At 35.7% G+C, this 27,687-nt stretch overlaps 2 protein-coding genes across 10 annotated transcripts in view; one reads left to right on the forward strand and one right to left on the reverse strand.

The window, feature by feature from the left end:
* MDH1 (malate dehydrogenase 1) overlaps positions 1 to 10,111 on the reverse strand; it is a 16,432-nt gene extending 6,321 nt beyond the window's left edge. The window contains exons 1-5 of the mRNA XM_006909556.3: positions 9,940 to 10,111; positions 5,235 to 5,333; positions 4,340 to 4,436; positions 1,991 to 2,166; positions 299 to 421 (exon numbers count right to left, since the gene is read on the reverse strand). Coding sequence (XP_006909618.1) covers positions 299 to 421; positions 1,991 to 2,166; positions 4,340 to 4,436; positions 5,235 to 5,333; positions 9,940 to 9,942 — 498 coding nt within the window. The 5' untranslated portion in view covers positions 9,943 to 10,111. The remainder of the gene's footprint in view (positions 1 to 298; positions 422 to 1,990; positions 2,167 to 4,339; positions 4,437 to 5,234; positions 5,334 to 9,939) is intronic.
* Positions 10,112 to 10,241: 130 nt separating this feature from the next.
* WDPCP (WD repeat containing planar cell polarity effector) overlaps positions 10,242 to 27,687 on the forward strand; it is a 323,269-nt gene continuing 305,823 nt past the window's right edge. For 7 of the 9 annotated variants that reach the window (XM_015587591.2, XM_015587590.2, XM_015587592.2 and 4 more), the window contains exon 1: positions 10,242 to 10,781. The gene's annotated coding sequence lies outside the window, so the exon portion shown is untranslated. Of the gene's footprint in view, positions 10,782 to 20,962; positions 20,982 to 27,687 lie in introns of those variants that run through there. The other 2 variants (XM_025045104.1, XM_025045102.1) reach the window with 2 other exon arrangements.

Raw genomic sequence — 27,687 nt, forward strand, 5'->3', positions numbered from 1 at the left:
GGAAGCAGAACTAATCAAAACAAAGCAGAAGTCTTTCATTTTATAATCTCCTATATATCTGACAAAAATAAACTAAATTATGTACCATCATAGGAATTATCTATAATAGTGAATATTTTTTAGTCACTACAGTGAGAACATTAACAAACATATTTAATTATAGTAAGCAAATGACATATAGTTGAGAAAACTGAGTAGGAAGTTCAGCCCTGGTCCTTAAGAGACTAACTTTAAAAGCGAGAGAAAAAGGTTTTAAAAAGTTGAACATTCATAAGATTTTAAAAGGCATTTTTCTTACCTGAGCTTTAGCTCGGTTGTGATCCAAACGAGTCAAGCAACTGAAGTTCTCCTTGGGGATAGATGGTGCCGACTTGCAGGCAGTCAGGCAGTTGGTATTGGCTGGGTTTCCCACCACAATAACCTATGATGAACCAGAGGCACAACAGTTAAGAGACCATACACTGATTAACTAAGCTGTCTCAGAATATGACTGATAAATGTGGAACATGTAACTTTTGTATCAAGTTTGTGTATACTTATCATTGTAGTTTTCAGTAGGTTTCCATCCTCCCTTCTAAAAACATTTTCCCCTTGTTAGTGTTTGCTATGACTACTGAAAACATTTTTTAAATAAAATCACCATGATGTATACAAATCACCTTCCAGGTAGCACTGTCTAAGACCTAAGGTACATGTCTTTCTATTTTGTTTTATGCTAAAAGAGAGAGAACATTTATCTACTTGCCATAAAAAGCAAATAATCTAACGCTCTATCTCAGTTTGATTCATTGATAAAATTTTGCTTCTTATAAAAGCAGTCCAAGAAAGAAATTCTACTTGAGCAGTTTACTTTAGGACGATTTGTCTTTATGACTTAAAAGTGTTTCTCATCTTGCCTAATCCTAAGAATTGGAATATTTGTGAAAGTACAGATTTCCAGATTCCATTCACTCCATACCTATTGAGTCAGTCTTTAGGAGAGAGCATTTCAGGCATTTTTTTTTTTTAAATTGGGGGAGGTATGGATACACTGGATTACGATACAGTATCGGAAAACATATATATTGACTTTTTTTTAAGTATTAAAAATCTTTGCCCCTACTCCAGTTTCAGTGTATAGTACCCCCGAAAGGACACTTTTGGCTTAGGGATGATTACTGGGTAAGCAGCCTGGATTTTAGCAGTCCAAACAATTTTGAAATTTTTTACTAAGAGATCTGTGGATTTCCACTCATTTATATTATTTCCTACTAATGATTACAGAAAATAAAAATTAACATTTAAAATGAAGTCCACAGAAAGGAAAAGTTCAGATGTCTATGAAATAGACAGAATATTACAATAGGAAACTTTAAAAATCTTATAAAATAGTCTTTTATCTTTCTTTGAAGTCAGGATAGGGAGAAAGCAGCGTATCAACATCAGTAAAACCTCTAACCAGCAAACCTTTTACTGGACAATTAAGTTCTAGTTCACTGATATTTAATTGGTAAAAGGCAGCTTTACTGCAATGTCAAGACAAATTTAGAAACTAAAATAGCTTGAACATAAAGAGAACAGGAAGTCATACCAACTCAAGGGACAAGCATATCGAAATTCCACTAGATTGAGAAAATTTGAGCATTCAGAAGCCCCCATCTCCTATTGCTGAGAATGCATCTTACAGCCATCTCCCTCCACAATCACACACATAAACCATATGTCTGAACAAATATTCCCACACAATTAAAAGGCCAGAAAGTTCTATGTCTTGTGGGTTTACAAACTAATATTGAACTTCCATGTCATAGTAATAGGTGAAATATTTTCAAGCACCTCTGAATATTGATTTCTACACTATAAGTGGAAAACACAGAAGTGAGAGCTAATCAAGCAAAACTGGGTCGGGGGTTGGGGGAAGGCAAATAATTTTGTTTTCACAGAAAAGATGAAAAGCAGAAGCATCAAATGCTGATAATGAAAAACCCAAAACTACTACTGTATTAGTCACCTTAACTGACTTCTTGGCATATTTCTCCAAGGCTGCACCCTGGCATTTGAAGATTTTCACATTTGCTTTCAGTAGATCTTTCCTCTCCATGCCATCCCTTCTTGGCATGGAGCCCACAAGAATAGCCACATCCAGGTCTTTGAAGGCAACCTCTTCTTTATCTGTTGCAATAACATCTGTGAACATGGCAATAAATATGTAGAGATACTTAAATGCCAAAGTCTGAGGTTTTCTTTTTCATATTTTTTTCTCTTTTTCATATTGAATCTATCCAGTAACTCCTTCACTTTGTAGCAAATGTTTACTTTTATATATTGCATTGATAAACGTTTAAGGGGTCTAAGAAAAGAAAGACAATCTATGAATTCAACAACCATTACATCAGCAATGTCAATACATTTGTTTTTCCTATTTCAAAAATTATCTCAATTTCAAAAATTCTGTAATATTTATCTTTTATAATCAGATATGATGCAAGGTATGACTTTCAAGGCAACATTTGTTATGCTAATAACCACAGATAACACAAGAGAAACTAATTCACTTAACCTTTAAGTTATAATTACTTTAAGGTCTAGATATCAATCACAAATTAAAAATGTTTATTGAGGAGTTCTGTACCAGAAATAATACTAAGAAATTTATCAAATTTAATCTTGGAAAATATTTTACAGATGAAGACAACTAAGTTTAAAGATAAACTAGGTGCCATCAAAAAGTAATGGGGCTGTAATTCCAGTCCAGGTCGGCCCAAAGTTTAATCACCATAGTACAGTGTTAATCTAATTAACACATACCACTTGCTTTTTGATTAAAGAACATATGTATCACTCCTCTCCTTTGTTAAGAGTATTAAAAAGGCCACGACCAGTGCTACAGATGGAATGTTTGTGTCCCCCCATGAAATTTATATGTTGAAACCTGATCCTCAATCTGATGGTATTAGGAGGTGGGGACTTTGGCAGGTGATTAGGTCATGAGGACTGCCTCATCCCTTTCACCATGTGAGGACGTGGTGAGAAGATCATCATCTATGAACCAGGAATTGGGCTCTCATCAGACACCCAATTTCTGGCTCTTTGAACTCTGACTTCCAGTCTCCAGAACTGAGAAATAAGCTTCCGTTGTTCACAGTCTGTGGTATGTTTGTCAAAGCAGCCCAAATAGACTAAGGCAACCAGGATTGAGCGTTAGGATTGGTAAATTTTTAGGTCAGTGAATTTGTGTCAGTCAGGCTGCCAATAGAACCCCTCAGAGGTATACAAAGGAACACCAGTTGGAGAAAAAAGAAATCCATCTTTTTCCCAGCCACACATTCTGAACTTTCTCTTCCCTGTCATGTTCACAGATGATCAAGGACAAACTGACTGTAATCTAGGCCCATTAGAGAGAGCAGAGGGATCTCATCAGAGAAAGGAATAAAAATGAGAAAAAGTGACAGAGGAAGTTGATTTGGAAACAGATGGTGAGGAAAGGGAGCCAGCCGAATAGTTTAAGCAGGGTAACGAGTTCTTTTACATAACTGTGTAACCAAATGAGTTAAATGGAGTACCCCTTCTAGTAAATGTTTAGTAAATGTTTACTAAACATATACATGAACTCTAAGCATGGTTTCTCTTGGGTGTTATATATTTAGCTTTGTGCAAACTTCTAAGAGAGTATTACTAAATAAATCCGTACCAGAAGAAAAAGATTATGATGAAGGTAATAGCTAAAAGAAAATATATTTAAATTAGTTTACAACTTGACCTAATATTTTAATGAACCTTTTAATTAAATTGAAGACTTCTATCTTACATTTATTTAATAGTTCAATGATTCTTCAAGGCTCTTAGCAGCAATCTGGTGGGCGTTTCCAAACTATGCAGTGTATAATTGGGATAATTTACACTACATATCAATCTGATGACTGGCAGATGGAATGGGATTATATATGAGGGACCAACCGATTTCCAGTCTTAGGGCAGCATATGGCTCTGGAGGACATCATTTAGAGTTGGAAAATTCTCTAGTACAGGACCCTACTCTTTAAATAGACTTTAAATAACAATACAATGTAGACAATCTCAGGTGTATAACCCTTGTGCAATATTATACTTAATTAGTAAAATAAATTACATATAAACATGTTGGACAAAAGTATAGTCTTTTACCTCACACTAGTTATTTCTTGCTTTTATCCTTATTTATTCTTGGTATACATCTTACCAAGTAGTTGTAGTTCAAAAAACAAAAACTGAAAACTTTTATAACTTCTAATTGAGAATATAGTTAACAAAAATCTAAAATCTATTTTTTAAAAGATATAAAATACTATAAAATCCCTCTTTCCTCCACCCCTCAACTCACCTTTCAGGAGGGGAAGGGCACAGTCTTGTAGTTCCATTAGGACACCATCCAGGACACCCATCATGGGAGTGATATCCAACAGCACAAGAATTATAGGCTACCAAATAAATAGGAAGGACAGCATCCGTCAGGGTAGGTTTTGTCATTTAGTCACAAAAAAGTCTTTTTATAAAGCTTTTGCTTATTTGATGCATATTTGTATATAATTTCCATTAGTCAGAATTATTTTAGGTCAGATATCTAGGATGATGCCACTTTTAGAAAAAAGAATGCTATAATACCAGCAATGGTGTGCTAACACACAGTTAAGAGGAATCACCATTACTGAATTTTAAAGGAGTACATGGAACAAATATCAAATTGAAGTGACATGCCACAGACTAGTCTTGTTAATAGCTAAATATCTGATTTCAGTTCATGGAAAGTAAGTACAGTATCTAGCATGGAGGTAGAGAATGGATAAATGAATACTTTAGAAAAAGATTTTAGTGTACATTAATCTGCTGGAATAGGGGGTGACTACTTCAAACTGGGAAGTATATTTACCTGTCTATTTTGGGTCTAAAGACTATTTATGAATAAGGAAGTGCTGATTCAGCACCTTTCTCTCCCACATGACTCTCCCTAACTCTCCTAAAGACTACTTTAGCGACTACTTTCCACTGACTGATACCTGCTGGCTGCACCAAGTTAACTAAACACATGATATGCAAAACATTTTTAATGCCTGGAGGGGTGCATATCAATAAGCTACCAGCTTCCATTTATAGCAGTGTGCCTAGTACATTTATTGGGATTACATATTCCTTCACCATTTAAAAATTTCATTGCAAATGCAGGATTTTATTGACAGTATTCTTACTTTGACTTAAGATTTATAGACCTTTGCCCCTACCTGGTCTTTACCAAAGACAGATCCATTTCCAATACTGTACAGCAGTGAATATGCAATTTGACCAGCTGCTCCAGTCACAAGGACTCTGATTGGTTCAGACTATAACGAAAGAGATTCATTAACATCTTATTAAAAAGTGTTTTACCCTAAGGATATTCAGGAGTTTCTCTATAGTATAAGACAACCACATACTTTAAAAGTTAATGCAAAATTTTAGTCTGTGTGTGGCTTAGTTAGAAAACAAACTTATCCCAGTAAAAACAGCATGCACAAACCAACTAAACAACTTCTGGAACATGTGTCCTTTGGCTGCATATTTATGTAGTGTTATTTAACTCTCGCGGTTATACTGGATTTACTTACATAATCTTATCCATCTTTTTAAGGTTATTTTACCACTAAAATAGGCCTAACAATGTTGATATGCATTATATGGTGATACAAACCCTAGCGGCTACTACAACCTCACAAATCCTCTTATGCAAATCTGCCCACTCCCATCTGCTCAATACTTTACACCAAGAAGAGAAGTAACAGTGGTTACTCCTGACTCTAGTTATAATGAGCCTGAGAGTTTTAATAAAACTATTAGTCATGATTCAACTCAACTATATGGAGGAAAAATAAGACTATTTTAGGGGAAGGAAAATGAGAAAATGATAACATTTGGATTAAAATAAATTTTAATATTAAGTAACAGCAACATGTAGTAACAGTTGACAACCCGATTCCAATGGAAAATTAATTTTAAAAGGGAGGAAGAGAGAAAAGTACAAAGAGCATACAACAGAGAAGTCACCTTATAGATCTCAGCAGATTCTGAACAAAATACAGACATATGGACAAAAATAACTAATAGTCAAAGTGATGACTCCAAGTCATTAAAATAAATTAAGCTCAGAGAATTAAATAGAAATATTTTTATTAAAAAGAGTTAAACAAAAATGTTTGGAAACTTAATGGGTATAAATTAATTAGAAAATTCAATCAAGATGAACTGTTCCTTTGATAATGCTGGGTAAATGTACTTCCACTCTGTGTCACCTCTATCGCTCCCTGCATGAGAGAAGTGGCCCACTGAACTGACTGGGGAAAGAAACGTTTAATTTCTTTATATTTAGAATTCTCTAATCCAGAGGAGTCATGCCCCTGGGATGGAAGGAGATTATGACCTCAAAGGGGCCTTCTAACCTTCCAACCCTAACCTCTGAAGGTCAGCAGCATTTAGCAATAAGTCAAAGGAAAAAACACTCACAAAAGAAGTGTCAATTATTGTAGAGAAATGAATCTAATCTAACAACAGACTATATATGCAATTTCTTCCTCAGAGATGTGACCAGAGTGGGAGTGGAAAAAAAGGAGCAAACTGTGGAGTTTCTCCCTGACCTAGCCATATCTCTAAATGTACAAAATATGACAATTCCCCAAATAAACCATTTTTAATACATATTTATGTTCCCAGACTTTATGTTTACGAAGAACACTAAAAGTTATTGTATGTGGTTACTGTTAACATGGCCTTTACGTTTTCAACTTTGTCTTTTCCCCCCTCTTCCCTTGAAGTAGAGTACATAAGGAAAAGGGACTAGAGGAAAACATTATTCCCTCTTTCTTTAAAATTCAAGCTCCTTAATGACAGGGGCTTTGTCTATTTTATTTATTGGTATCTCCCAACTGCCTTGAACAATCCCCTGACCAAAGTTGGAGCTCAAATATTTGCTGAAGGAATAGCTGGATCTTGTAAAAAAAATTACTACCCAAAACTTGGAAACGTAAAAGAATTACTTGACCTCTATATATTGTTTCCCCACAGTAAAATGGAGATAATAGCAGCTACCTAAAAAATAAGGTAGTTGTGAGGATTGAGTTAACATACAAAGCATTAAACAGTATGTAGCAAGTACTATAATTTATAGATTGCTTTCACCACAGTATTTCTCTCTAATGATTCTTACAACTCATGGTTTTCTATTTACATGTCAGTTACTCTCTACTAGACCATGCTACCCCCGCCCTGCATATGCTTCAGACTGTGGACTGAGAGCAGTCCAGCTTTGACCCAAATTTGCGCTCTATGCAGTGTTCAACAAAATTTGAATAAAAATAAGAAAAATGTAAACACATGCTACTTCAATGTAAAGCAAACTAGGATAAGAAACGAGGGGGAAAATGAATATCACTATTTATGAAGCTTAACCTCCCAGAAAGTTAGATGGTTATAACAGAATAATGCAGTCAATTTTAGGCATTAATTTTAGCTACTAAAAAATTGCGTTCATAGTATCACAGTCCACAGTGAAGGGGTTGTGGCCACCTAATGAACAACTACTAATTCCACCTCAGTAGTTTCCTTCTATATATTTATTTTCACAGTAGGTAATTCCCTCTTGTTAAGAGTGTAGTAGTAGTTAAGCCTAGTTAGTATCTGAATGTTTGATGATGAAAAGGGAAAGAACAAACTATGTATTTGGTTCTTTCTGCTCTTTGCAACATTGCAGTTGAAAAGGAGGGTGGGAGATTTCTGCTGACTTTTTACAATGCAATATTACAGTGTTAAGACAGGTTACTATTCTTTGCTTAGATATCTGGGCAGTCTGCCAAGAACCAAAGAAGGAATGTCGTTGCCCTTGGCAGGGCATTAATGACCTTCCTGCAGATAGAGGATCTATCTTGCGCATGTGCTCAAGTCTTAATTGCAAAGCTTAAATTTAAGTGTTCCTTACGTTATTCTACAGAAATAACACGTATTCCTTCTGTTATTCTACAGAAATAATATGTATTCCTTTTTTTTTTTGCTTTCTATGTATTTCTGTAATATAAAAGACAAATAGTATCATTCAGATTTCTTCATACAGTTCATTCTTGCTGTCCCTGCCTATATGACAGACACAAGCAAACAATTTGCTCCTTTAAAAAAATTGCTTTGAAGGGCTTACAAAAGATGGCTCTTTTCTAACTCAGTGATTGTTCACACACTCTCCTGAGGAGGCAAGGAAATTGAGTCATGTGAGAATTTGCTGTCAATTTCAGCAAATTGACTGGAGGGATTCATCTTCATAAATGTTTCTGTGGTATCTGGTACCAAGTGACCTTCCAGGAATGAGGCCTAGTTTGATCTACTGTGTAGCAAAACAACACAAGAATGGGGGCTCAGGATCTCTCTGTGACCTTAGGAAAATATTTGACCTCACAAGGCTATATTTTAAGATTAGAGGAAATAATCTCCAAATTCCCTTCCAATTCTAGAATTCCTATATTCTGAATTGCAAGGAATGAAGCTATCAGGTAATACAAATGCTGATAACATAGTTTAGTTTGTATTTGCAGTATGAGCTTGTATCTTCATCCAGAACCTTAGCTATTAAAAGTAAATTTTCAGAATTACTTGTTAAGTGTCTGTATGACACAATATGGTAAAATGGGAAGTGTGAGACCCTTGGGGGCAAACTGTTGTGTGACCGTGAGCAAATCACATTCTTTTTGGGTTTCAATAAACTCAATTTTAAGATCTGAAAGGAGATTTGTCAAAATGATCTTTAAAAGGTCCTATCAAGTTCTAAAATTATAGTTTGCAGTTCTCTGACAATAAAGACCTCTGCTTTCTTGCTAAGATTATTAAGTCAGGAACCACTGAAACCGTCATTAAATGACTATGTTATCTGACAAAGTAAATAGAAAATCTAGGTTTAATAATTAATGAGAATTAGCTTTTCCACTCACCCCCTTTTAAAGGTAGAGAGAGTAATCCCCTTGCCTTGAAAACATGTCTTTAAGGTTCTGGAAAATTTCCAATCCATTTAAATATTTCCCCACACTCCCCACCCATTTCAGTATTTTGAGATAACGGAGGAAAAATAGTCTCAACTATAAATACAAGTACTGAAGCAATTTCTCTCAGTCTGATGTCACATGTCACCTTCAAACAGCTTGCAGATCATTCCTGCGACAGAGTTCCCTTACCAACCCGCCTTCGTCCTTTCAGCAGACACAAGACGTGGTAATTTAGGTATTCAGAGCTTCAAGACAAGATGGTTACATTGTGTAACGTTTAAAAGTAGTGGTTCTAGATTTCATAACGAACAGATCAGTAAAGAATATCTGCAGTAGCTATTTGGCTACTGATGCTGTCACTGCGACACGTCCTGTCATTACAAAATGAGATGTTTTAAACATCAATGAACACGTTTTAAACGACATTTTGTGAAATTAGATATGGCTGAAACACATCTCCCGAAAGCGTAGATCGTAATCTGGAGCATCTGCTAAACACTATCATTACAGTCGAGGGCCTTCTGCTTTCAAGGGTTTTGTGACAAAAGCCCTTAAAAACAGTGGGCACAAAAGGAGAAAAAAGAAAAGGTTAGGACCCACCTCCACCCCTCAATATCGTGCTTTGGAGAAAATACGCAGCTTCATATTTTGTATCCACGCCATAGAGCAGGACTGAGATCGCACCTGTCTAAGGACAGCGATTTCTCTAGAGACCTTCTAAGAACCCCCCATCACCTCCCTATACCTCAGGTAGAAATCAATCCCTTCCCAATTACTAGGTCACTGCGACAGTCCCCAGATGAGTCGGAGCTTTCCAAAGGGCGTGAAGGACATTGCCCTGCACAACCGCCACCCAAAAATCCTTCAAGCGAAAGAAACCTCAGATAAGGACGCGAAGGCCAGAGGTGGGCAGGATCCAGGGGCCCACACTCACCATGATTGGAACCCGCGCTGACAATTTCAGCACCTGCAAAATGAGCCTCTGAGAGTCAGGTCACCTCTACAGCGGAACCGACTCTGGGAGGCGAGCGGTATTAGAGAGAAAAGGCTCTGGCTGCCGACCGCGGCACCTTCTGGGCATTGTAGTTTATGCTGCTCTGACTCGGCGCAATCTCCAACGCATTTCCTTCAAGTGTTGAACTACAGTTCCCGAGGTCTTAGTGCCCTCTTACTCCCTTCTCCGTGCGCTCCTCGCAGATTGCAAAGTAGTCCCCGAGGGCGAGCCGCTGTGATTGGAGAAGGGCAATAAGCGGATGGTGAAGGGCAATAAGCGAATTGTTTGGGCACAGAAGGAAAGGACTGCCTGAGAGCGCCCAGCAATTGGCGGCAGGAGGGGCGTGTGTCAGTCGAAGCAGAGTCAAACCCCTTAGCTATACAACCCACATGTGCAACTGAGACTTTATCCTGGGCCAAGAGTAAACGTGGGAGGTAGACGTCTCCCGTTGCGCACGGCCCGCTTGACCCGGAAACAAAATCTTTTAAACTACGATTCACACTGAAGGAGCGGGAGGAATTGACGTGTCGGGAAGCCTGGTCGGCTTCTCTTGTTGCTAAGCGACGAAGCGGGAGAGCGAGCGCACGCACGGGCAGCTGGTGATACCTGAGGAATCTGGCGGCTGCAGTTCTGAGACGCTGAAGACGGAGCAGCGCGCCGCCCCTTCCCGGGTCCTCCTTTATTCAGGGGACCATCCCAGGTTGTGTCCGGTGAAGAGGTGAGCGGTTTGCGGCGACCCCCCTCTGAGGAGGGCGAGGCCACGCGTCTTACTCAGGAGGCAGGTGAGCCCGGGCCGGAGGGCGAGGGGTTTTCTTTTAACTTTAGCGTCCAGAATGCAGTTATGCACCGTCTGGCGTTGCTTTTAGCTAACCCGGTGCTGATATACAAGGCGGATGCCCGCGAGCTCGCCAGTCCCTTCTCCGCGCAGTGTGTTGGGGCAATAGTGTTCTGGAGGGAGTAGTGTTCTGAACTTTACGTCCCCTCTCCGCTGTAAAATGCAGCTCTTTTAAAGTTAAATGAAAAATATCGAGCACCTGCTTTGTGGGAGGTAAGCCCTTCCCTTCCTGGGGCTCACAGTCCATAGATCTAACTTTTTCTGTAAGTCCTCCGTGAATGTTGACACTTTTGCCCATTCTCTTTTGGAAACTGGTTGCTCTTTAAATTATCTTGAGCGTTTAATTATTCCACACCTGCATTTCTAAGGAGAGCGTAGCAGCTGAATAAGACACTGATTGTTACAGGCAGCCTCAGCCAGTAAAACAGCTTATGAGGTTTTCATTTATAATTAATGCTGCTCTGGAGAATTGCTGTGGTCTCTGAAACCTTGTTTCATGTGGCTGTTAAAAGGAAGATGTGATACTCTAGAATAGCACATATGTAATGAATACAAATGAAATATATATGTTAAGTAACATTGGTATAACTTCTGGTTTTTCTCTGTCATTGGTAAATGAGTGCCGAGTGGTATCTTTCAGTTTTTCTCTCTTCAGTTTTGGAGGGTTTGCTATTGTGGGAAAGAAATATAACACCTTAGTTTCCAACTTGATCTATCAATATCAAAGCTGAATGACGACTCCTTGAATCACTATTCACAGGGCTCTCAGACAACATACTTTCCTAGTTCTCCTCTTATGTCACACTGGTTGCTCCCCTGGCCCCAGTGTTTCTCGCAAGTTCTTGTCTCCGACCTCTGAACACTGGAGTGTCTGTATTCTTTTGTCTACACTTAATCCTTAAGTGATCTAATTCATGAATTGCTTGTTTTCAAATGCCATTTCTATGTCAACATGCAAACATAAGTTCTTTAAGTTTCCTTTTTTTTAAGGCTCTAGAACTGTGTTGTCCAAGACTGTAGCCTCACATACCTATTTAAATTTAATTTAAATTAAACAAAATTAAAAATCCAATTCCTCAGTCACACTAGTTACATTTCGAGTGCTCAATAACCACATATGACAGAACATGGAATATTTTCACCATCACAGAAAGTTCTGTTGCACAGCTGCTAGAATTTAGTGGAAGCAAGGCATCAACTAGAATAGGAACAGCTGCAACGTATCTTTGATGGGGCATTTCTTTTGCCATTGTGCTTCTCTATGGAGAGCGAAGCTGTTTCTTATACTGACTACACAGGAAGGGTCCTGTCAGGTGAGAAAGAAACCCAATTGTCTTAACCTCTGTCTTTTTATTCTGGAAGAAAGCACATTAACTGTCTCAGAGTGTTCATTTAAAAGAATGTTTAGGAACATTACATTGTCCTGAATCTTGAACCAGGCTTAGCATCAGCAAGCCCACGTCCTTGTGGAGGGGTTGAGAAAGCTGAGTCATTGCCTGGGTGACACTGAACAATATTTGTCTGCTGCTGTCTACTATTCTGGAATACCTATGTCCTTGCCACATTCTAAGTAGCATGTGCCATATGTAGAGACTTGAAAGAGAACGACAAGTTCAGACCCTACTAATGGGGTTAGGAGAGAGAAGAGCTTAGTTGGGGTATCTGAATATTTTAGTGTGGGTGACAGGTCTATAGTCATATATCCTTTTTCTAAATTTTCGTAATACATGTTTTATTTGGAAATATTTGTTCTCTATGACTTTATCTCTATAAGTTCTTTCTTTTAAATGTCTAGCTGTTTTTATAATTTATAATATTTTTGGTTTGGATTAAACAAGCATGTTTTTCATAAATCAAATTTCACAGTAATTATCATTTCTAGGAAATAAGAAAGAAGAGACATGTCACTGGAGAGGGGCTTAAGGAGACTTTAAATGTATTAGTGGGTGGGGAAAACATTAGGTATTCTTTTTATTATTTGTTCAACTGTATTCACCACCCACAAAGAATATTACAAATCCCTTCCTGGAGATAATGTGCTGACATACACACACACATATATTCACTCTGCATATAGATCTGTTTTGTGATTATAAAAAGAAAGAGGAGCTATTAAATAATAATAAATCAATTAGTGCTTTTTCCTATTCTCTACTAACTAGAGATTATGAAAACTTGTTTTATGTCACTGCTTATGGCTTTGAATTTAAAAAAATACTGCTGTATAAGCACAAACATATCTACATTTTCTCGTAAATGTGTCCAAAGATAGATATAATTATGCCTGTTATTTAAAAAAATTAAGACATACAAAACGCCTCTGAAATGGATCAATTTATCATTTATAAGAAGTAGGGAATAATGGGAAGAACTATAGGCCTTGGTCAGTAAGTAGAAATATGGGCTGGGGCAAGGACAGGGGAGTAGGGGGAAAGTGAAAGCAATTAAATGTGAAAAACTAAAATACAGGAGTGAAGGTTAAAAGGGAGAAAAAAATCTCACCAAACATATTCATTTGCATTACATGTCTTTAGCCAGCCTTTTTGCTGTTGCTCAAACATGTCCTTCAGTTTTCAGCCTCCATGTTTGTGCTTTTTCCTCAACTGGAATCTCATCCTCTGTTCCTGCCTGTTAAACTCTATTCTAACTCTCTTCAAATGCTTTGACCTTTATAAAGCCTTTCTTCTTTTTCTTAACTCTTGAGTACAGAATTTCCAATATACATAAAATGAACATATAGTAGTTTTATTTTCTCTGTTCATCATCTAGCTTCACCAATATTAACATTTTGCCAATCTTTTAAAATATATTTCTTCTCTTTTCCTCCCTTCCCCAACGTTTTCAATTGTCCAGGATACAGTGAATACCCTTTATATTAGCCTAGGTTCAGTTAGGAGACCAAACTGTACTGATTACTTGAAAATTCAATATGATGAATTGTTAACTAGAACAAGGGGAAGGGTGGTTAACTACTGAAAGGGGAAAAAAGCTGAGTCTAAGGGTCCCAGAAGCAGCAGATACAGTAGAGCGGTTTCTACTTCTAGGATAGAGAAGAAAGACCCCATGGGACATCCCTTCTTCCTAAAACCTGGATTCAGACCTCTTCAAAAAGGCCGTGTCTAACATGGCTGCATGATCTACAGAAGTGCTCATTGTCGGGGGGAACCTGCAGCCACAGCTGGAACTTGTTTCCTCAGGAGGGCTCCTGGGCTCCCACACTGAATAATAATAATAATATAATAATAATGGAGGACCAAAGTCCGGAAGGGAAGTGTCTCTCTGCAGTTATCACCTTGCCAAAGTCATTCCATTGCCCTCTCTTAGGCTGGCAAAGGAGAAATGTTGACAGAGTTTAGTTCCAGTGTCAGAAAGCAGGGCAAAAAAAAGGTAGATTTGGTGCTTTGAGGTAATAAATTGATAACTGTCATACCCATATGCCCACCACCTAATTTCTACAGTTACACCGCATTTTGCTCTATTTATGTTATCATTTATCTATACATCTGTCCATCCACATGAAGTCTTTTTTGATTCCTCAACCTGATGATCACTCTTTGTTTTAAATTTTGGATTTAAAAATTGTCTGCAAAACTGACCTCTGGTAGGAAAATAAATCACCAATAGGAGTTCCGTTTAGAGATGGAAATGTGGTGGAGATTGACTAGAAATAGAAATTGGCATGAGGGAACTTTTTGGGCAGCAGTAATATCCTGTGTCTTGATAGAGATTTGGGTTACAGAAGTATAAGTAAGCATTTGTTTTTAAAAAAAAAAAACAACTTAAGATTTGTGCATTCCATATTTATAAATTTTATCTAAAATCTGTAAAAATTATTAAACTCTAGTTAATGATATACGATATGCTTAAGTAATTATGCCTGCAACTTTCTTTGAAATGCATTAAAACTATAAGATGGATAGATTAATGGATGTATAGAGGAATGAATAGTTATGTCCATAAAAAATTAAAATGTAAATAGAGTAATAGGAAATATTATATAGTAAATTGTTAATTATAGAATTTAGGTGGTGGTCACTGTACAATGCTTTCAACTTTTCTGTATCAGTTATTAGACTGATAATTTCCTTGAATTCAGAGACAATGTCTTATATATTTACATATGTCTCATAGAATACAACATAATATTTTCCTCACAATAGATATAAGCAAAATGCCTTTAAAATTGCCATTGTGGAAGCTGGAAGACTAATCTTGGCTAACTGAACCTAATCAGTTTCAAACTTTTTAAACTAAGCAAAAATTTTGTAAATGTAAATTATATGGATTGGAAAAGATTGGAAGAGGTTGTGAAATACTGAGTATATCAGTAATTTTACAGATGTAATTTGATACTTTAATAAAAATTTATACATTATCAATTTTTTGGTAAATAGCTTATTATTAACTTGTTTACCAAATCATTTAGCTAAATTATCAGGCTTAACTTTTAGGCAGAATTAAGAACAAGTTTAGATTATAAAATATATACTTAGCAAAATTATCTTTTCTAATATGGTGTGTTTATTATCTAGTATGCTTGGGGAATATATAGTAGTTGGCTGCATTTAAATGGAACTGAGAACTGTAGATGGAGGCCCAGAAAATGGGCATATATTACTCTTACCAGTTTCATAACCTTGCTACAGTCCTTAGAATTTATGTTGCAAAATGCTTATTATAAAGATAAGTTGCAAATGGTCCCCACAGGATGGAATTGACTGGGTAAGGCTGACCCTCCATAGCATTGCTTCTAAATCCGTGTCCCTTGCTCTTTTCTTGAATGTTTCAGTGCTTCAGTTTCCACTGTTTTTGCAGTACTCTCCCATATTTGGCTAAGTTTAATTTGAAAGAATTGTGACACATAGGGAATTTAGTTGTTTATATGTTCAATTTTAAATATAGCTCCTGGAAATGAATCAAGTTTTCATGACTCACAGCTGGGACCTGTCATGTGATGTCTTCTTTGATCTCTCTAGTTTATATAAAAAGGACTCAAAATTAAGGGAAATATTATTTTTCTAGGCCCTCATAAATTTAATCATATTGTTTTACATTTTACAAAAAGTATAAATGTGTATAATGAACATACAGTATATGGTAAATACATATTGAATATATGTATAATATTACATATATATAATCTAATCTTGAAGTAGAATGAATATTTTCATTTTACAGTTTAGGAAGCTTAGTTTCAAAGGTGTTGATTTGTTCGAGCTCTTCTTGCCATCTAGGAAACTAAGATCTTAACCATTTTTTTAAAACTACATAACCCTTCACACATTTAAAAATTAACATATAAAATGTGTCATGTTTATACAGTTATAAAGGTTATGATTTCAATGTATTATATTAAAATTTTAGACAAAACTTATATTCTTCAAAAAATACACAACGGAATCTAAATATCCTCCTGTGATCATCCATTTAAAAAATAGACACATCTCTTCTTGGACATTAAGAAGTTGAAGTTTCTATACACCCTTAATTTCAAACTTCTGACATACTTCCCTGACATAATTTTTAATATATTTTAATGCTTAAAAGTCCTTTTATGATCACACTATCATTATACCTCTATCACAAAAGATGACTATAAATTGAAACTAATTTTTGTTTTTTAAATCTGTCTCTTATGGCTGTAAGTACAATGAACTTTTTATTATTACAATTCTTAATGGTATACAATTCATCAAAATGAATGTTACAAATTTAGATTATTATTAAAAATTAAAAGTAAAATTTTAATGGCAGTATATCTTTTAATGGATGGGACTTTTTCTCCCTTGATTAGTTCATATGTCTGTGGATGAATATTTCTTATAGTTAGAATGAGACTGGATTCAATTTCAAATATATTCTTTTGTCCAGAGATATAGATGTTAGTGCCTAGAAACCTTATTCACATAAATAAGATGAGAGCTCTTTGAATTCCTTCCATGTCATTTGCAAAACAAAAGCACATGGTGGTCTATTATCAGAAATTTTCAATGATGTGTTAACCGGTAGCTCATTTAGGCTATTCTCCAATTAAGTTGAAAGCAAAGAATTGAAGACCATTTACTTACAAAAGGATTTATTATCCATTAGTCATTCACAGCTTTACTAAAATTTGCCTAAAATTAAACAGTTTCTCTTTCATTTCGTTACTGTAATTAATTCAGTGTGCTGTGAAAATATTAGGAAGAATTGAAATATTTCAGTATTCCCTTCCCAAAACAATATTTTTAATTAAGTGCTTTTATCTGATCATATGCTTTAAATATGTTTTTGTTAAACCTTGAGGTGGCTAATTTGCTCATTGAATTGCCAATTTTGGATAAAATATTACCATGTAACCTAATTGGTGAAGACAAACAATCAAGTAAGATGCAGTTACTTTCAGAAAAAATAATGCGGAGAAATAGGAACCCTTATACACTGCTGGTGGGACTGCAAATTGGTACAGCCACTATGGAAAACAGTATGGAGGTTTCTCAAAAAACGAATTGATCTACCATTTGATCCATTAATCCCTCTATTGGGTATTTATCCTAAAGACTTGAAAACTCCTATCTGAAGATATTTGCACACTGATGTTCATAGCAGCATTATTCACAGTGGCCAGGACATGGAAGCAACCGAAGTGTCTTATGATGATTGGCTAAAGAAGCTATGGTATATATATACAATGGAATATTACTCAGCCATAAGAAGAGATGAAATACTGCCATTTACAATAACATGGATGGACCTTAAAATAATCATACTGAGTGAAATAAGCCAGATAGAAAAAGTTGAAAATCACATGATATCACTTTTATGTAGGATATAAACCTAAAAGCAGCAAATGAACAGGACAAACAAACAGAGACTCACGGACATGGACAGTGGACTAGTGGTTGCCAGAGGGTGGGAAGACAGGGGACGGGGAGGTAGACAAGGGAAAAAAAGAAAATTTAAATAATTTCTTCAATTAAAAAATAATTGAACATTTTAAAATTAATGCATTAATAGTCATTTTGAGGATGATTATAAAATCTCTGAGAAATAAATTATGGAGCACATTTGAAAGAGATTAAAACAATAAAATGATGCAGAGATAATAAAATATTAATGTTTAAAATAATTTACTAGGCTCATGATACGCTATTTCTCATTGCTTTATAATAAAGTGATATAAAGTAGATCTAAAATAACTGATTTATAAAGTGAAAACTGTGATAAAGGTATGGCATTCCTTCAGTAAATGGTTAGCAAACTCAATGGTTATTGAGCTGCAAGTTAGACATAAATACATTAATTTTGTTAGACTTATTAAACCTCACAATCAAACTTTGCCTGTGTATTTAATGAAAGAAGAAAGTGAATTAAAAATGAGTTGATCTGGTGACTAGTATATAATTTTACATTTTGTTAATAGAAAGTAGAAAATAAACATTTTCTAAGGTCAAGATTGAACATAATTGGAATAAATATTTCATTACATAATTTGCTAAAAAAAAAAAAACCTGTGGCTTGCATTAAATTCCTTAATAAAAATTGTGCATAGAGTGCCTAGGTGACTTTCATGACTGTAACATGCAGCATGCTCCTTCTGGTTCTCTCTCCTGCCTCTCCCTCTGAAGAGCAAAACAGGTTGATCTTTCTCTCATAGAATAGGTATTCATTCTCAAAACCTAGCTTCTCAATGTCTTACCTTCTACTCTAAGCCTGGATCAAAAATTCCTCCCACAATTCTGCCAAATGAATTCTACTAGAGAAAAAGTTTTTTTGTTTTTTTCCCCCTTGTTATTGTTTTTAAAATCTCATGATTTCTGTCCTCGATAACAGTGAATTTTCCAATGGAGAGTTTTCATAACCAGAATTCTCACTGCAGTCCTTTGGGACAGGACATTGCCATACTCCAAGAAGGCTACAAACATGTATGCCCACATCTCCCCTCCCAATCGAAACACACAATCAGTCTGGTAGTGTAGGACCTTGTTCTTTTTATAGTTAGTTCTCCTTTGTAAATTAGATTAATGAAAGTCAGCACTGATTATAAATTACCTTTCATAGGTAATATACATTGCAAGAGTGGATTTTGGGGGGAGGGCATATCAGCACATTTTCAATTATAATAACAGGTTGTCTTCTCTGTCTTCTTGGAGAACCATCTCTGGTAATAACTAATGTCAAGTAGCACAATATGTCATTACAATTTTATTTTGAGTGTGAATCTCTCGTTTCTGAATGCATTGTAAGCATTTGTTAAGGTAGCAAACAATAGAGCATTAAACTGTTATGCTAGATTTGGAGATGTTCTTAACATTTTTTCCCAAGCTCAGCATTATTTAGGTGATATTTAAATTACAGAAAATATTTGAAATACCATTTTAGCAACATCCAACAGAGCTATTAAAGGAACATTAGGTTTCAAATGCTTAAAATCGAATGTCGGCTTTTGATACTTTACGTATTTTGGAGCTTCATAATTTCATAGGTTTACAGTATGAAATTAACCTCATTAATTTTATCTGTAGTGTATATAAAATTTGTATACATCTAGTTAAAAATCAGTTATCTTGATGTTTTCTTTAACGAAATACAATTAAACTTCAAAATTCTTTTATATAACAATTTTGTTGTAAACTGATTCCCTTTCATTGAAACTAGCAAAAAAACCAGAGTAATCTAAACATAACTTTACTGTTAGTTTAAGTACCTCCACATTTAAAAATGTGTTTTACTTAACATCCAGGTAATTAATAAAGAGCCATGTTAGGTAATAGCGTAATAAAAATAGTCATTAAAAAGCAAGATTAAAACTTGTGCAACAAATTAGAGACCAAATTATTATAACTTTTTTTACTGTGATGAAATATACATAACATAAAATTTACTATCTAAACCATAAGTATACAGTTCAGTGGTATTAAATACCTTCAAATTGTTGTGCAGCCATCACCATCTATTCTCATATTACTTTTCATCTTATAAAACTGAAATTCTATACTTATTAAATAAAATCTGCATTCTCCCCTCCCCTCAGCCTTTGGCAACCACCATCACAATGTCTGTCTTTATGATTTCGACTACTCTAGTACGTCATATAAATGGAATCATATAGGATTTGTCTTTTTGTGACTGCTTTCTTTCATTCAGCATATCCTCAAGTTTCATCTATGTTGTAACATTGCAGAATTTACTTTTCTTTTAAAAACTGAATAATGTTGCATTGTATTTTTATGCTACACTTTGCTTATTCATTCATCAGTTTATGGACCCTGGGTTTGCTTCCAAATTTTAGGTATTGTGAATAATGCTGCTATGAACATAGGTGTACAAATACTTCAAGATCCTGCTTTCAGTTGTTTTAGGTGTATACCTAGAAGTGGAACATATAATTCTATTTTTAATTTTTTGAGGTATTGCCATTCTCCTTTCCATTAGTGGTTGCACCATTTTATATTCCCACCAACATAGTACAAGAGTTCTGATTTCTCCATATCCTTGCCAACACTTGTAATTTCTGTTGTATTTTTTCCTTTTTTTTTTTTTTTTTTATAGTAGCCATCCTCATGGAGATAAGCTGCATTTCATTGTAGTTTTGATTGGCATTTCCGTAATGATTAGTGAATGTGAACATCTTTCCATGTGCTTATTGGCCATTCATATATCTTTTTTTGGAGAAATGTCCATTAAAGTCCTTTGCCCATTTTTGGATCGGGTTGCTTGTTTTTTTAAATAATTTTTTATACTTCGATTACAGTTAACATACAATATTATATTAGTTTTAGCTGTACAACATAGTGATTACTAAGTGATCACGTACTAAGATCACTTACAAAGTGATCACCCTGATAAATCTAGTACCCATCTGACATCATACATAGTTATTACAATATTATCGACTGTATTCATTATGCTATACTTTATATCTCCTTGACTATTATGTAACTACTGATTTGTACTTCTTAATTTCTTCCCTTTTTTACCCATCTCTCAACCTCCTTTATCTGGCAACCATCAAAATATTCTCTATATTTATGAGTTTGTTTCTATTTTCTTTGTTCATTTATTTTGTTCTTTAGATTCCACATAGAAGTGATATTATATGGCAAATTACCGGTACCAGTCTGTGGTCTATTAGGAACTGGGCTTCACAGCAGGAGGTGAGCAGCAGGTGAGCCAGCAAAGCTTCATTTGTATTTGCAGCCGCTCCCCAGCGCTAGCATCACCATCTCAGTTCCACCTCAGATCACCAGGCATTAGATTCTCATAGGAGCACCAGTCCTTGGTGCCAAAAAGGTTGGGAACCGCTGTGCATTTGTCTTTGTCTGACTTACTCTACTCAGCACAATACCCTCTAGGTCCATCTATGTTGTTGTAGATGGCAAGATTGCATTTTTTTTTAATGGTTGAGTAATATTCCATTGTATGTATGTACCTCCTCTTCTTGATCCATTCATTCATTTGTGGACACCCAGGTTGCCTCTATATTTTAGCTATTGTAAATGATGCTTTAATGAACATATGCCCTAGTTCCTTCAAAGTAGTGTTTTGGGTTTCTTTGGATAAATACCCAGAAGTTCAATTTCTTGTTAATTATTATAGCCTTTATTTTAAAATCTGTTTTGTCTGGTATAAGTATTGCTACCCCATCTGTTTTTTTGTTTCCTTTTTCAGGAATTATCTTTTCATCCCTTTACTTTTCAGTCTCTGTGTGTGTGTGTGTGTGTCTTATAGGTAACTAGCTGCTTTTTCTCTTGCTGCTTTTAAGATTCTCTTTTTGTCTTTAATTCAGCATTTTAATTACGATATGTCTTGGTATGGACCTCTTTCGGTTCATCATGTTTGGGACTCTTTGTACTTCCTGGGCTTGTATGTCTATTTCCTTAACCAGGTTAGAGAAGTTTTCCATCATCTTTTCTTTAAATAGATTTTCAATTCCTTGCTCTCTCTCTTCTTCTGGTACCCCTATAATGCCAACGTTGGTACACTTGATGTTGTCCCAGAGGCCCCTTAAACGATCCTCATTATTTTTGATTTATTTTTTCTTTTTGATGTTCTGATTGGTTGTTTTCTTTTACCTTATCTTCTAAATCACTGATTTGAATCTCTGCTTCATGTTATCTACTGTTGATTCCATGTAATGTATTCTTTATTTCAGCTGTTCATTTCTGACTATTTTTTGTTTTCTATTTCCATTTTAATGTTTCCTATCTCTTTGTTGACCTTCTTACTGATCACTGAGCATCCTTATAACCAGTGTTTTAAACTCTGAATCTGATAGATTGCTAGTCTCCATTTTGTTCTTTTTCTGGAATTTGTTCTATTTGGGACATGTTTCTTTGTCTCCCCAGTTTGACTGCCTCCCTGTGTTTGTTTCTATGTATTAGGTAGGGCTGCTGTGTCTTCCGGCCTTAGCAGAGTGGCCTTATATAGTAGGTGTCCTGTGGAGCCCAGTGGTTTAGACTCCCTGATCACCTGAGCTGGGTGCTCCGGGTGTGCCCCTAGTGTGGGTTGTATGTGCCCTCCTTTTGTATTTGGACCTTGCTTGTCATTTGCATGTCAGTGGGAGGGATTGACCCTCAGGCTGATTGGTTGTGAGGACTAACTGTGACTATAGAGGAGAAACTGTTGTTCAGGGGCTGACCCTATGGAATAGGATTCACTTTGGGTAGGGCTCTGGTGCCTGCCCAGTCTGCCCTTTGCATGTGCTGTTGAGGTGATTGGATGGTGCTCTGATGTGGTCTGTACAAGATTTAAACATATTTATGAAGTCTAATTTGTCCACTTTTTTTTTTTTTACCCATGCCTTTGGTATATATCCAAGAAGTCATTGCCAAATTCAAAGTCATGAAGGTTTTCTCCTATGAGTTTTATTGTTTTAGGTCTTATATTTAGGTTTCTATTGTTCTATCCATTATTTTCAGAGGGGTATTGAAGTCTCCAATCATATTGTATAACTGTCTATTTCTCTCTTCAGATCTATCAGTTTTTGCTTCATATATTTTTACAGTCTGTGATTAAGTGGGTTAATATAATTGTTATGTTTTTGCTGTGTTGACATATAATGTCCTTCCTTGTGTCCTATAACCTTTTTTGATTTAAAATCTGGTTTGTCTGATATTAGTATAGCGACCCCTCTTCTCTTTTGGTTACTATTTGCATGGAATATCTTTTTTCTATCCTTTCACTTTCAACTGTCTTTTGATCTCAAGTGAGTCTCTTGAAGACAGCATATAGTTGGGCTGTGTGTTTTTATCCATTCTGTCAACCTCTGGGGTGGAGAGGAGAAGAGGGTATACTGGAGTCTTCAAAGTATTAGTAATCTGCTTTTTCATAAGATGTTATGGGTACATGGGTATTTTTTTTATTCATTTATGTATTTTAATATGCATTTATTACGTATTTAAAATATATACATAATCTGATCAACCTCGTTTGTATGTTTTATAAAAAACATATATAGTGGCTTAGAGCTTTTTCTTTTATTATGGAACAGCAACTTTGAAAAAGAATAAAAGTCTCATAAATCTTCTACCCTAACAGAAGGATTTTCATATTTGCAAATCCCATTCAAGTTTTCAAGGTTAGGTTTAAATTTGTCATCTCGCTATTTGTTTTCTGTTTGTCTTATCTGTTCTTTGTTCCCTCTTTCGATTCCATTTTATCATTGTTGGCTTATTAGCGGTAACAGTTTTGTTATTTTCATAACTGCTTTAGGATTTATACCATACATCCTTTTGCCACGTCTACCTTCAAGTGATATTGTATCACTTATAGTGTAAGAACTTTCAATAACTTATTTCCACTTCTCTTTTCCGAACCATTGTGTTATCGTTGTCATATATATATTTTTTATATGCACCACAATTTATTGCAGGATTATTCACAATAGCCAAGATATAGAAATAGCCTAAATGTTCATTGACACATGAATGGATAAACAATTGTAGTATAAACAAACAATGCAATATTATGTAGCCTTTAAAAAAGAGGAAATCCTGCTGTATATGACAACATAGATGATCCTGAAGGACTTTATATTATGTGAGTGAAATAAGCCAATCACAGAAAAACAAATATCACATGATTCCACTTATATGAGGTATTTAAAATAGTCAAACTCATAAAAACAGAAAGCAGAATGTTGGTTGCCAGAGTTGGAGGGAGAGAAAAACAGAAAATTGTTGTTCAACTGGTATAAAGCTTCAGTTATGCAAGATGAATATTTATAGAATTCTATACAACATTGTGCCTATATTCAATTATACTATATTGGCCACTTAAAGTTTCATTAAGAGAGTAAAAATCGTATTAAGTGTTCTTAACACAATTTTTTTTCTGGCTTTATTGAAATATAATAGACAGTTGCTCATATTTACATTGTACAATTCAGTGAGTATTTTTAAAATTATAGTTGGCATACAATAATATATTAGTTTCGGTTGTACAGCATAGGGATTAAAGATCTATATAACTCACAAAGTGATCACCCTACTAAATGTAGTACACACTTCCCCTTTACATATTTATTAAAATATTATTAACTGTTTTCCTTATGCACACTTTATAGCTCCATGTCTATTTTGTAACTATCCATTTGTACTTCTTAATCTCTTTGTCCTTTTTCACCATCTCCCCAACCTCCCTCCCGTCTAGTAGCTCTCAAAATATTCTCTATGAGAATATTTATTTCTGTTTTTATTGTTTATTTTGTTCTTTAGATTCCACATATATGTGAATTGTGTGACATTTGTCTTTATCTGACTTATTCAGCACAATATCATCTAGGTCCATCAAGGCAATATCTTTTTCCATCCCCTTCCTTTTAGTCTGTGTGTGTCTTTTAATCTTAAGTGAGTCTTTAGTAGGCAGCATATGTGGGAGTCTTGTTTTCTTATCCATTCCGCCACTCTATCTTTTGATTGGAGCTCTTAATTCTTTTCTATTTGAAGTACTTGTTGATAGGAATGTAGTTATTGCCATTCTTTATTCATATTTTTGATGCATGTTTTTTCTTCTTAAAGAAGTCCCTCCAACATTTCCTGTGATACTGGTTTGGTGTTGAATTCCTTTAGTTGATTTTTGTCTGGGAAGCTTTTTATCTGTCCTTCAACTCTAAATGATAGCTTTGCCGGATGAAGTATTCTTGGTTGTAAATCCTGAGTTTTCATCACGTTGAATATTTTGTGCCAAGCCCTTCTGTCCTGCATAGTTTCTTTTGAGAAATCAGCTACCAGTCTTATGAGTGCACCCTGGTAGGTAACTAACTGCTTTTCTCTTGCTGCTTTTAAGATTTTCTCTCTGTATTTAAGCTTTGGCATTTTAATTATAATGTGTCTTGGTGTGGGCCTCTTTGGGTTCATCTTTTTTGGGACTCTCTGAGCTTCCTGGGGTTGTATGTCTCTTTCCTTCACCTGATTAGGGAAGTTTTCCATCATTATTTCTTCAGATAGCTCTTCAGCTTCTTGTTTTCCTTCAGGTACCCCTATGACACAGATACTTATACATTTAATAGTGTCCCATATGTTCCTTAAATTATTATTATAGTCTTGCTTCTTTTTTCTTGCCATTTTAATTGAGTGTCCTTGGCTTCCCCAACCTATGTATCAGTGGTTCAATCCTCTTCTTTATCCATTGTTTATTCCCTCTAATATACTCTTCATCTCAGATAATGTGTTCTTCATTTCTGACTGGTTCCTTTTTATTTCCATTTCAATTTGTATTTTTTTTTTATCTATTTGTTAAAGTTCTCACTGAGTTCATCTACACTGCCGGTAAGTTCATTGAGCATCTTTCTAACCAGTGTTTTGAACTCTGCCTCTGTTAGATTGCTTGACTCCATTATTCTTGGATCTCTGTTGTGTTTTCTCATATGGTTTCTGCTTCTTTGTCTTCCCATATTGGCTGCCTTTCTGTGTCTATTTCTATGTTCTAAGTAAAGCTCCTAAGTCTCCTGGTCTTATTAGTGTGGATTTGTGAAGTAGGTGTCCAGTGGCACAGTCCTAAGAGGAGTTCGGCTGCAGGCCAAGTTTAGCCCCAGCCTGTGCCCCTCTGGGGCCACCTGTTAAGATTCAGCGAGCAATCCGCAGATGTTGTGCTTCTAGTTGCCTTAAGAGGCCACACTAGAAACCGAGGCCAGCTGTCACCAGTGTGAGTCTTGGCACTTCTCAGCAAGGGGCACTCCGAGAACAGAACTACATGTGGCTTGGGTGGGGTCGTAAGTTGGAGGAGGTGGAGTTTAAGGGAATCCTCTGGGCAGAACAACTTCTGTTATTCAGTTTGATGACATCTCAGCTATAGTGGTGCTGAGTCTGCACACTGGGAGTGGGGAGGGTTCAACAGAGGATACCGCTCGCACTTCTGGCTGGGAGATAGCCTTGCTGCTGGCCCTCACTCCAACAACTCAGTGTCCCCCTGTAAGTTCCTGATGCCCTTTTCCTTCCCTGTGCAGCTGACCTGGTGCTGGTGCTCAGAGCGACAGTGTCCATCACCACAAAAGTCCCCTCGTGGACACGGTTTTTTTAAAAGGCATCTGCAGCTGCTGGCTGCTGCTGCCATAGCCTCTGTCCCACTCAGCCGCTTGAGACCAGGCAGCCTTGCGTCTTTGCCATCTCCTACTTTATGCCATTGCAGGGTGATTTCTTTCTTCTCTCTCTAGTTGAAGTGCTCCTGTTCATATAGATCCCAGGTGACTTCGCTTGCTGTTTGTTCCATGTTTCTGTCACAACTTTGATTTGGTTGCAAGAGGGATGAATCTACGCCATTTTTTCTGCCTCTCTGGTTGTCTTAGATTTTACTTCCACATGTTATAAGCCGCATACTACATTGTTATTATTTTTGTTTAAACAGTTATCTTTTAAAGAGATGTAAATAATGAGAAAAATATCTAATACTTATATAGTTTTCCTTGTCAATACTTTCATTGTGTAGATCCACATTTCTAATATGGTGATTTATTTTCCTTCTGCCTAAAATATTATAATGTGAAATGGATGGTGAAATATTTTCTCAGCTTTGTATGCCTGAAAAGTCTTTTAACTTTGATTTTGAAAGACGTCTTCACTGGGCTGACAGTTTTTTCTTTCAGTACTTTAAAGATGATGGTCTACTATCTTTTTATTTGCTTTGTTTGCGATGTCTCCTGCTGTTGTCTTTTGTACTTAAGTGCCTTTTTTATCACTGGTTTTAAGTAATTTGATTATGATATGCCTTGCTGTAGTTTTTTTCATGTTTCAATGATGCTCTCTGTTCATTATTTAAATTATTTTTTCTTTCCAGTTTTTATGTTGCGAAGTTTAATTGCTATGTCTAACAGCTAATCTGTTAATTTCATCCATTGTATTTTTCATCTCATGTATTACAGGTTTCATCTCTAGAAGCTTTATCTGGGTCTTTTTATATCTTTCATATCTACTAAATTTTTTGAATATATAATACATTATAATTGTTTTAATGTTCTAGTCTTTTAATTATAATATCTTAATATTTTTGTCAGAGCTGGGTTGGTTTTGACCTTTTTCCCTTATTGATTATAATTTTATGTTTTGTTGGATATTTGGTAATTTTTTATTGAATACCAGACACTGTAAATATTATCTTTCTGGGTGTTGGATATTTTTATTTTTCTATAAAAAGTTTTAAACTTAGTCTGAGATGCAGTTAAGTTACCTGAAAATAGTTTGAGACTTTCAAGACTTGCTTTTAAGATTTACTAGGTAGTATCTAAGTAGTGCTCAGTCTAGGGCCAATAATTCCCCACTCCTGAGGCAAGACTTATCCAGATTTTCTACCCAATTACTGTGAATCACAAAATTTTTCTGTGACCCATATGCGGGCCAAGCACTGATCTCTTAAGTGTTTCTGGTCTTTCTTTCTCT

This window comes from Pteropus alecto, unplaced genomic scaffold, assembly GCF_000325575.1.
Source record: "Pteropus alecto unplaced genomic scaffold, ASM32557v1 scaffold131, whole genome shotgun sequence".
Taxonomy (NCBI): Eukaryota; Metazoa; Chordata; class Mammalia; order Chiroptera; family Pteropodidae; genus Pteropus; species Pteropus alecto.